The 13,235-nt window shown below is 27.6% G+C and overlaps 1 protein-coding gene across 1 annotated transcript; it reads right to left on the reverse strand.

The window, feature by feature from the left end:
• Nucleotides 1-940: 940 nt before the first annotated feature.
• On the reverse strand, nucleotides 941-6,564 carry LOC100570516 (homeodomain-only protein). Its single transcript, XM_003241639.4, has 3 exons — nucleotides 6,021-6,564; nucleotides 3,885-4,048; nucleotides 941-1,303 (listed from the first exon to the last, which is right to left on the reverse strand). The coding sequence occupies exons 2-3, from the start codon at nucleotides 4,038-4,040 to the stop codon at nucleotides 1,232-1,234; spliced, it is 228 nt and encodes a 75-aa protein (XP_003241687.1). The 5' UTR covers nucleotides 4,041-4,048; nucleotides 6,021-6,564; the 3' UTR covers nucleotides 941-1,231.
• Nucleotides 6,565-13,235: the final 6,671 nt, after the last annotated feature.

Below are 13,235 nucleotides of genomic sequence, written 5' to 3' on the forward strand. Positions count from 1 at the left end.
CCTGAACGATTATCTAAATTTTAAATTTTTAAATAGGTAAATTCACTATAGTTTTAAAAATAACAAAGTAAAATGGATCATTGTGGCCTTAAAATTTGCTTTTTTGTACGCTTGTAAAAACGTATACAGGTGTAACGTTTTCTTAAAAGTTAAAAGTAATGTTAGGATAACATCACATCATACCCATTATTCTTTTTTTCTCTGTGTAATATTTCCGGCTCGATCGAGTGTCTATATTTTGTTTACTTTGAACGTTCGAAATAACGGTGGTATGTGTGCATTACGAGAAAAACTCTAAATTGTTTAGTGCCTAAATAAATATTTGTGCTTGTTATATAAGCGGTACCTATACATTAATGTTTATACCGTTTACGTATAAATTAAGATAAAACAATGCATGGTATACCGAGGCATTACATATACATTAAACTTAAAAAATAATTGTACCTATTTAAACATTTTTAGTCGATATTTTAATAATTTTACTGTACGTGGACGATAACAATATTATGGAATAAACTACATGATAAGTGCGTAGTACGTTTGCTTTGCAATATGCAAATACTATATTTATTTAAATAAAAGAAACCTTTTATTCCTAAAACAATTATTTGTGCATATAGTTCCACGAGGTACTTCACGAAAATCATCATTTCAGACCTAATTTGACTGTCATAGTTAACTATAATTATTAAAATTACGTAAGTTGTAAGTAGACGTACCGCGGAGTAGGTATAAGTACTTGACTAAATAAATACGACGATTAAACTCATAAAACAGCACATGTCACGTGGTTTGATGGCAAAGCAGATTATCACAAACCAAGGAAAATGTTTTAATAGTTGTGTGTCTTCACTTTATAGTTTTATTGAACGCCGTCAATTTGTATATTATACACCACTAAATTAAATGTGAACGTGATCGAAATAAATAATAGTAATTAATGTTTTGTTAATTTACATAATATATATTATTAGAAATATATTCATCATGATTGAAAGTTCGGTGAGTGTAAAATAATAATAATACTCATAATAATATATAATAGTCGAAATAAAACAATGAGTACTAATAACAACTAAATAAATACAAAACAAAATAATAATATATAACTTAACCGAATTTCATAGTATAAATCGTAAAATCACTATAGTAGTATTTGCATAACAAACTTCGACTTGAACAATATAGTAATTATTATTATAATTTTTAGTTGGTGTGTTTTTTTAATTTACAGTTGCCCAAAACAGTCTGAGAGTCCTTGGCTCCTTCTCCATGCCGCCAGACGATTGGTATACCACATCTAAAAAACATAAACACTTTACAATTTACAATTTTACAATAGTACACAGCAATAATTAGCAAATATATGTAAATAATAATTATTGCTACCAATACTGAAAAAAAATTTGACGAGTAGTCAGTTTTTACTTGAGAGATGGCTTGGTTTTTGCAATATCGTTAAAGTGTAGAATGGGAAAATAATATATTTTAACAATACTGTTCATCAGCATTCTACAATACCCTAATATAATATGATTAACACAAACTTAAATTTATAAATATATGTGCATAATAATATAATATGATCAAATGTTAAAAAGTTGAAAAAATAATTTTCAAATGATTTGGTTTAAATACTTTATTTTGTAATATTACTTTTTAAATTTTAATATATCTAATTTTATTATTTGGGTTTTAGTTTTTCAAGATTTTTAAATTAGATGTCTGTTGAAGTATAGAACTATTTCGAACTAGATTTTTAAACCTTTCACAATTTTAATAGCATATAATATGAATAAACATCGTTAACTTTATTTCCGTTTATTTAATATAGCAGGTAAAACCCGTAAGAAACGCGTTTTTAATACTGCAGGCCCGCAGGTTTTAGTATACCTAAAGGCAGAACGCTTATTAACGCTTCAAATAAAATTACAGCAAAAATGTAAAATAATTATGTTTTCGATAAGAAACTTCAGATGATATTAATCTGAACAAGGGAGTGTAAACATTGATACAAATTACTATGATTCATTTATAAAATTGATACATATTTCGAGTATCACAAATATTTTATTTTATATTTATCAGTTTTTAATTTTTAGCGAATTTGTTATATTAGCGTGTTCTACACTTTCACTGGTACTTAGATAAATTAAAATCGAATGATCACTATTAAACAGTTTACTAAGTAATACAAAATTAATAATTAAAACATTCTAATGATGGGTAATACGCGCCTTGCTCTAGCAAATTATAAATAATAATTAAAAATTGTAATCAATGTTTGCTACAAGAATGTAATGTTTACCATTTCTAAATGTTATAACATAGATTTCATATGAATTTTGGTATGTAAATATTAAAGTGCAATAAATGTTTACTACTAGTCGGAGAAACTGAAGCGTAACAATAACAAAATAAAAATTTGGAATGTAATAGGTTATAATATATACTAAAACATAGACCTACCAATTTATTAAAAATTCCATTTTGTTTGCTAATTTGAATTATGTTATACAGTTTATTTTAACTAAAAATAAGTAAAAACGTAAATACGTACATATTATTGGCACCAAACTGTTGGCTAGTCTACATTTTATTTTTAAACGTAAAATAAATATTAGAAAATTCAAAACTCATTCATAAAATTAGGTTTCAAAATTGTAAAACTGAAACATCCACGCACAAGTCATGACACACATTGAGCATCAGAAGTATAAAGATTTTTATCATCAGATTGATTAGGTGATATATTTTATTTTTTAATATACCATTGTATTATTTTATTGCAGTACTGAGTGATAACTGATAACTGAGAGACAATAGAAAATTAATTTTTATATAGAATTGAAAATAATTGTAATCCTTGTCCTAATAATCAACATCAGAATTAATTTTGTTTCACTTGCAACTTGCTTAATGATATAAGTCATATAATTATGATCACTAGATAATTTTAATATATTATTTATTTATTTAAATCATTTCTAAAAGTTAAATCAAAATAGATACATATGTATTTTAATTTTTATAACCATATTATTATACATATTCACATTATACAGTAATTTACTGTATCAGGTACATATAGGTACCGTAAGTAAATAATAATATTATTCATTTTATTATATTATTTTTATGTATAGGTAATTATTATCTGCAACTCTAACTATCTGTAACCAAAAACTCTGAATGTCTTAAAAACTAAAATTCAAATGTTCATAAGTCATAACACATGTGGTTTTTACTCAATTTCCCCATTGATCTTTCTGCTGCAGTTAACTCCGTAATACACTTTTTATAATATAAATGTACCTATGTGCAGTCGTAAACAATGGGACGCCGGTTATATAGATGTTTATTACTATGATAAAATCATAAATATATTTCTATTAAAAAATGTATTTATCATAGCTACTATTTATATATGTATAGTAAAAACTAGTAATGTAATAGCTGATATTGTTCCTATATTTATTTATTAGATGAAAAATTATGTGTATTATAAATATATTATTATTGTCCTGCAACTTTTAAGGTTGATCCAAACGTCAAAAAGAATGAACACTTTTTATTAACAATGTTGTTCTTAAAAACCCATAAAAATCATGTTTAAATCTATGAATGGTCTTAAAACTGATGGTCACGTATTTTAATAATTTTTTGATTGGCCACAATTGCGTATAATTGAAACACCATAGTACCCTGAAGTAGGTTAATAGTACGATAATATTACAAGTATACTGCAGCTGTAATGTGCGATGTGACATATATTTTGACTTAAGTGCAACTTTATAATTAATTAAATTATTTAACCAATTATTAATGATGCTGAAATAAATTGTCAAATTATTACATTTTATATAATATATTGATATTACCTTAACATCATTATCTCTGACACCCAATTCGGCTGCGATAATCTCTAAATCTGTAGAATGAAGAGTTTTGACTTTATTAAATTGAGACTCGAGAACTTCTAAGACTTCGTCCGAGAGTGGTATGTTGTTATTTGCAGCTTTATTAGAAAAATCCATCGCAGCTACTGTAAAAAAAGCAATAATTTATGTTAAAAATATAATATGCAACTTAAATATTTTAAGTAGGTACGTAAGTATTAATAGTTAAAATATGTTAACAAATTTTAATTTTCTACGACATAATATTAGGTATGACGTAGGCACCAGTGTTATTAAGAACAATAAACAAAAAGTTAATTGAATTAAATTGATTTTTAATATTATGTTGATGTTAATGCATACTATAACTTCTGTAGTTTTCTCAAAACACATTATATTTGTCACGCATTAAACCTTGACCGCAAGCTTTCTTAAGTATTTATAAAATTAGACACATTTATAAGATGTTATGAACTTAATTTTTACAGGCTTTTGGTAACTATTCGTATAATAAAATTTTAAGTAAAATATTAAATAAGCTATTTTGTAGTTATTATTTGTGTAAGAATAACTATCAATGTTGTTTAAACAGTTACCTAAACAAATTTAAAGGTGTCTTGAGTATTCGATAAAAATATAAAATGTAATTGTCTATACCCGTAATAACAGGTACAGACACAGAGACATGTTCAAAAAAAGGTCCAAAATTTAATTACATTTTGTAATTTCATAACATTTAGGCACAACATAATTTTGCTGTATTTATCATAATTATTGTTCAAATACCATGAGTTGTACATTGTAATCAAAAAGTGAATTTTGTCTTTTAATTATTAATTATTATTTATTGATTTTGTAATGATATCTCTAAATGGACTGAATACCTATCATTATAATAAATTATAAAAAAAAAAATTATGCTATATATTATTATAATATATTTAGGTATAATATATAAGGCATATATTATATAATGTAATGTATGGTGTATTTTCACTTTTTAGTATAGTTAATAATTTTTGCCTAAACAAAAGTTTAGTTAAGTTTCTAAAAACTGCCTTATTTATAAAATGCAAAATAACAGCGTTTCTCGTCGTAACCTTCATATTTCAAATTGTGTTTGTTTAACTTAATAAACTAATAATATCACTAAAAACATTGTTTTGATGCTAGTTTAAATTACGAGTTTTTAATTATTATTATTCAATCACGCCTGTAAATAAAGATAACACAATTATATGTTTTCGCGCCATTTGTATCAATATTTACTATTTAGTAACATTAGTCTAAACTAGTGTACTAAATTGTATATTTTATATTATGTTTATGTGCATCGAACAAGTTGTATAGAAATTAATTTTTAAACCATATCAAATATAAAGTTAACGTGTCAGATTGGATCATTAATTACAAATAAAATTATATGGTATGTCGGTAACCAACAAGATTTTGGGTTGGCTATCAAAAATATTTTGTGTTTACATGTTTTACACACTTTTGCGATCAATATAACACCTATCAACACGAAATTCACGTGGAACGTGCAGAATAATGATAAGATACCTAATAATATATATTCTGTATTAACTATTAAATATGTTGTATGAACTATAGCTATGAAGTGATTACTGATTAGGTATGTCTAGTTATTCGTTAATGTATATAGTATATTTATACTTTGAAAAATGAAAATAATTATAATTATAATTGTGTGTACAACAAAACACAATAAAAAATAAAAATGAAATCTTTTATTACATTTTAATTTTTATAAAAAACTTTCACGCGCAAACTATTATGCTATACCTACGTAATAACAATGGAAAAAACATTTAATTAAGATTATTTCGGCAATAGTCATAAATATTGTGTACTATCGTCTTCGTAAAATCGTGCCATGGCAGATGTGTTTTCTCCAAAAAAATATCCGTAGGTATTCAATTACCCATACCTATTTATTATTTAATAATACAATGTCTATCATATTATTATTTAATACTTTCCACACATATCTTTTTTCCATCCAAAATTACAGTAATAATATCGTCGTAAATCCAGCAGTCTGTGGATAAAACGTATATATAAAACCGACTATAAAATCATATATGAATCACTTACGTCTATATTAAAATGTTCAGTGATCGAGAAGACGTACGGCGACCGGCTGGCGTAATGGAATAACTTTACGAGAGCGGTTCCGAGCGATCCCGACGACGGACGACGAAGTACTGAGTTCGAAAAACGCGCGCAATTTTTCCGTCGATTTTCTGAGGCGACGCGATTGCGATAAATTATGATTTCGCAAACGATATTAATATTATAATATTATCGCGTAAAAACGGAATGTGGGAAACGACAAATCGCGGTGTATATAATATTGTTCTAATAATAATTTTACGTCGACTTGTACGCGTTACAGCTTCGATCTATTAAATTGTATATTATTACGTTATGGTAGGTTAATATAATATATCGTCGTCAAACTGTGTGCACTGCGCGATCGTCAATCGATGATTGTTGCGAATTTTTTTTTCTGGCTCTCGAAAAATTTTGGCAAGCCGACAGACTCGCGTACACACGGACCGCTCTCGACGGACGGCTGCGGAGGTGTAAGGTAGGTACATATCACAAACTATGTACAAGTTTCATAGTCTCGGAACATAATGCCCGCACGAGTATTTGTGTAATCCTATAGCCGGCTACCTCGGGAGTAGGTCGGACGTCTTCGGCCCCCACCGCCCAGACACCTCTTATTATTATTGCGACGCGGGACTTTTCTCTTCGTATATTTTATTATCGTGTACCGCTGGCTCTGAGGTACGCGACAAAATAACAATAATGTGACTGTAAAAATATGATTCTCCGTCGATATTATAATGCGGTTGTTTTATGATTGATCAATTGTTTAAGTATAAATTAGGTATACGGGGTCGTCACATCCGAGTGATGACAGCATTTATCGTTGGTAGGACGAGGTGCTGGTAAAATTAGCTGGAGGAATATCGTATAGTATAGTATATTTGAACGATTGTAATAGTATGTAAAATACGAATCTATTATTGTAATATTTTTTATAATTTCCATCGCAAATGATTCGAAACGTCACGATGTTGCCTGCAGTATTATTTTAACGAGAAAATAATTCTGATCAAAATACGCAACCAAATATGCTTTTACTGTTAAAAACAAAATTTTAAATTTATTATTATATATGTTGTGTATGAATATAAAATAGCTATTTTACTGCAAGTCGAAAAAATATCTATGAAACGTGTGATCTCTAGTCGATTACTCGTCCTCTCCAATCGCAGACGATACAACGTTATAGTGTAGGTATGCCTGCCTATAATGTTGATATATTTATATATCATCGCTCCCGAGAGTGTAACTAAACACGGACCTGTTATAATATATATAGTGTTTATAATAATAAAGCAGTATGCATGATAGGTATCGATTGAAAAAATTAAAACGACATCCCTAATATTATAACACGCAATAAAACATGGACGGTAGTAAATAATACGACATAATACTATTACGGTTCGCGGCGGAAAACAGAAAAAATTCACACGATATGCGTATTGTGTATCCTCTTTGTATCTTCCTGCCTATACTATTATATATATATATAATAATAATAATAATATATTATGTACAGCTCTGCGAAAACTAGATCTATTGTGTTTAGAAAACCTGCACCCGCACAGAGGCGGTGTCACTACTCACTACCTATATACCTGCACAGTGCACACTGCACACGCAATAGTTTATAATAATATTATAGTGAACGTCGTAATACTATATATATATTATTATTATCATATACACATTACATACAGTATATAATATATATATATATTTAGACTATACATGTATATATATTGTATTTGCGTTGTGTACTTGTGTTTACACATCAAACCTACCTTTATAATATTATATATACCTATATTATAATATAATATATTATATTAACATGCATATACTGTGCACGGGTATAAAAATACTATACACTTACACATAATATTATTATACTATTATATAGGTAGGTTAGGACTTTTTATACGCGTGTCGTATTATAACGATTGTGTGTTCGGCTTTAGTCGGTGTTTCGATACCGTATGTGCGTGTACGCGTTTGGTTTTATTTTAAATAGACATAGAGAGACGTTTCGAGTTCAATACTGACTTATATAGATATATGGTATATGCATTGCAGCTACAGCAATACTATATAGCTGTACCTATGTACATAACGAACGAGGCCTTACGAAATTCCGAGCTTAATGTCCTTATTTAAATGTCAGCGCGTCTAAAACCGAAACGCTGCACGCACTGCCGTAAAAGTTTTTTCCGAATGGCGAATGACGATATTATTATTGTATTGTCATGTATTATATATTGTGTTTTGAGTCCATCATGTGGGCAAATTAATGAAAATTATTAAGTGCGGAAAGTTAAGTTCATTAAATTAAATTGCCTTCAATTAAGTTAAAAGTTAACAAAAATAAATTTAACTAGATAAGTTTAAAGTTAAGATAGAAAGTAAAATTAAATTAACTCAGTTAAATTCATTTTTTGTCGAGTTACAATATTTTGAAGACGTAAACTTCCCTAATACTCAAACATTTACCAAGACGTTTTACATTTTGTTAGATAATCAAAAATTAGATTATTATGATATATAATTTGTAAATAAATGAACTTAATCGAAAAGAGTCAACCTATCAGTATTGACTAGTTGATTACGCGTGACACGAAAAGAAAATCAACTCAACTGCACGACAATGATAATTAACTATAAAAAGTTAAGTTACAACAATACAAATTTTAACTGAATAAGTTAATAAGTTACAAAGTTAAAAAAAAATTAACTTTTTAACTTAACTTTATTTTTTTAAAAATCCCACCTTTGCATATAGGTACGATTTGTACCTATTACTTACCACATACGCCCATTATGGGCAATGCATAAGATATTATAATATTTTATTAATACATTTAAATTTAATTTGATTTATTACGACTTTCCATAATATCTCATATTTTGGAATACGAATATTTGGCAAGGTTACAGACGAAAATACTTGTTAAAAATTTTAATACGACACGCTACATTAAATTCTAGGCGTTTATGGCAATTTTATGTAAAATATTATGTTATAAATTTATTTTTATTTGATCAGCGAGAAAGTAAAAATAATAATAACAAAAATTAATAATTATTACTATTAAGTATTAATAGTAAACAAGGTTTGGTCTTCGAAAGATGCAAGATTTGTCTTTTTCACATTTAAATCCTCATTTTAGAAATAGTGTTATAATAATATTATCTATAGTACAAAATATTCGTAAATCATTAATGTTGCATAATAATAAATTTACTATAATCTTATCATTTCGTACGAGATAAATAATATTTCATATTCGAGCACTAGAGCACATACGAAATCGTTTGTACACTTCATAAAGGTTTCCATAGTATTATTTTTTTATAGTATTATAATAATGTGATAAATTGAAAATACTATTCTTAATTTGTTAAATGGGTACCTAACTAATTCTGTACAGACAATACACATTTCGGATAGGTACTTAATACTAATTATATAGAGGGTATTATTAGTTATAGTCCTACTGTAGCAATATTAAAGAAAAATAAAAAATAAATCATTACAAAATCTTTCATTGTTAGGTACTATCTAATTTTAATACATACACATAGACATATTATAGTATAGTGCCCATTATGTTATTTCAATATACATGATATACGCCCTCGAGCGTTGTCAAGTTTCCACGTGGTTCTATTGATATAGATAGCCTAATTTAATGGCAATGCAAACTATATTATGTAACACGGTAGACAACAATGTTTTTAATGGAATAATTTAATATCAAAAGAATAAGGTAGGTATACCTACTTATTGAACGAGAATTAATTTTTCATTTTATAATTTTGTATACGTGCGCGTAGTTTAATCGTAGAGTTCCTCGTTTAATATACATTTCGTCATATAATAATTTATAATATCGAATAAATATTATAGGTGTAATATATCGTAATTTCAAAATATGATATATTTTGTTCTAACGATGTAGGTAATATATTTGTATGTCTGCAGCGGACGAGAGACTTATTTTTTATCGTTATTATAATACCTATATATTATTATGCACTCGTACAAAAAAATTATATAGTTATACCGTATAATTTTATTGTGCGCCGAGTTAAATCCAATATACTAATATAATACATATAACATCATATCATTATTATAACACCGTACACATATTATGTTCATATTCCTTTGTTCCAAGGACTGGACTCTTTCAAATATCATATAAATTATAACGATATGTACATTAAAATAATATATAGGCTATTATGCGATCTAGGCGTACTTGCTATATGGATAGAAATTATTGAAAGTTTAAACTATATAGGTACATATTTATTTATATTTCCATGAGCAATTGCAACCTGTGGCGTGCACCGCTGCGTGTTTGGTATACATTAGGTAATTTTACATGTGATCACAATACAATAATATGTACAATATGAAAATAATATTATGTATACCTATTGAGTTACAAGCGCGGCTTGCTTTTAAAAAGTTTTAATGCCGACCACTGCGCTGTACCGTTTTACGCGCACACATAATATATTATATTAATATTATGTCCATAGGTATTGCCATTACACGCAGTTGGCGATTTCTCCGACGAACCTTCAATGTTTCACCGTATTTACCCAGATTTTTTTAAAGTTGACATAACGTAGGTACCTATTATATTATATCCGTTGAGTATACAGACCTAAACATAGCCTACTGTTATAATTTATTGTTATATAGGTACTAGTCGATAATTATAATATTCTACCTATGAGGGGCTCATAGAGGTACCTATTATTCGGAAAAAAATACGTTAGTCAGTCATAATGTTATACGATTAATTTTTAACGCGTATTTCTTTACCATGTTATTATTATATGCATATATTTATATATTATATCTATTTGTATGAATGTATGTGATAATATTATTTATAAATAAAGGATAGGTATTAATGTATTAGTTATAAAATTAAAACAAAATTAACCTATAGGTTCAAGCACATTGTAAATAGCACCCGTGCTGTTTTTTAGAACCACGCAGCTTAGAGAGTTTAAATGTTTAATTTAAAATATAATACATCACGACATTCACGTGATTAAATTTATATTTGATTTAGCAGGACACATTTATTATATACATCCGCAGTCAAAATATACTTTAGTATCATGAATTTAAACCGTAACTATATATTATACAGTACCTAAATAGATTTACCATAATCGTGATAAAATATAATATTATCCATAATATGTCAATATTATACAAAAGATAAATGTTCGAGTTATTGATATGTATTTAAATAGTTTATATGTGATAAATTCTCTAAGTGTGAATTTTTAAACGGATATCAGATCGTTCGGTCGGTTTATGATGCATATATTGACGATATGTTTAAATAATAGGTATGCCTATCTGCAATTAACGCACTAAAATGTGTAAAATGTACGTGGAAACAAAAATGCGGCTGTTTTTCTAGGTCGAAGAAGGTTTAATGACAGCAAATTATTGTACCGGTCAAACGGTTACGCTACTGCATCGGCAATCTTGTATGGGTTAGCCGTTAGGCTTATACGACATATAGGTAAGTAATATGCTATATAGTATATTATATAGCTGTGATTTTCAAAACCTACATACACTGGGACTATAATAATATACATTATATTACTTGCTGGTTCCGTGCACTTTGTCGCCCGTTAAAATGCCAACTCTATATATACCTACTTTTAGAAATTAATTTGAAAAATCTTTTATATCAATAATTATTGCATAAAAATATTTTAAAATAATCAATTATAATAATAGGTACTGTATAAGCTGTAACCAATAGCAACCATTTATAAACAAAAATTTTAATCGTAAATCTCCACATCCTTTCTCAAACGTTCGATAAAAAAATTAAGGGCAACTTATCGAGATAACAACTATCCTATCCTATATTTCAGTCTAAGAATATCCCGCACAGTCTTATCTTTAGATATTATATTGATCCTTCCTAAATGGGCTTACTGTTACTACAGTTGTAGTCAGTGCCTACTATACTGACTCAATAAGTATCTAAGTACCTTAATAATTCAAACTTATTCTCGCCACCCGGGAGTATTAATAATGTCGTATACATAAATACACAAAGGAGTTTCCTCATACCTATATACGCCAATATTCTGCAATCGGCTAATAAAATAATGTAGGTTGGACACGTTTTGTATACATATTATAGGCACATTCAAGGATATTCAATAGGAAATAGGCGTATAATTTAAGTTATAAAATGTTGTGTCGGTGAAATAATTTTGTAGATTATATTAATTTACCAGTTGCCATTTGACTCATATATACAGCGTTATCATGATAAATAATAATAATACCCATAATAATATATATAATATGATTAATAACTTACTATATTGTATAAGCTTCCGCTTCGGTAATATATTATAATTTATAACACTGATAGGTATTATAGGTGTTAGCGGTAATAATATATAGGTTTAGATATACGCATTATAATTTAAACTTAGTATAGTATAATTTAAGACTTAAGTGCACTATGCCACTACAGGTAATTATTAGAAACTATCAAAAGAGTATAAGGACTGTCAAACCTTTTGATTTTTACGCAATATAACAATAGGTAGGTATGAGCTAGGCACCTACTAGTAAAAAATTAAACGTATAATATAGCATAGAATACTAATACTAATACTAATATACTAATATACTACTTACCATCAACCAACATTGTCTTGTTTCATTTTACCATGAGTTAAATTTGATAACTGTATATAATTTTCTTTTGAAATTGCGTACTTACCTACTTATTTTTTTACGCAAGTATATAATATACTTAACACGAATACTTACATTTTAAATAAAGCCTTCGTCGGTGTTATATCTATAAAGTGTTCATAAAAAAAAAGTTGTATTTTTATGATAGAGCATAAACATTTTGTGTACACTGTTCCCCGACTTACTTAACAAGCAATACTCACCAGTATATGTTGTATGTGATATACCACACCTTAAATGAAACTCTTTATTAAGTACAATTAAGCATTAATTAAATCGCCACATTAATAGAGGGAAGAACAAATTACAAAAATATTACTCTATAGACCGTGTCTTCGAATTTATTACAATCAGTCCTATGTAGAATGATCATTGTGCACTGACCCTTGGGTGCGTATTATATACTTTAGTGTAAGTTTATTTAT

The sequence above is a fragment of the Acyrthosiphon pisum genome, chromosome A1 (assembly GCF_005508785.2).
Source record: "Acyrthosiphon pisum isolate AL4f chromosome A1, pea_aphid_22Mar2018_4r6ur, whole genome shotgun sequence".
NCBI classification, from domain to species: Eukaryota; Metazoa; Arthropoda; class Insecta; order Hemiptera; family Aphididae; genus Acyrthosiphon; species Acyrthosiphon pisum.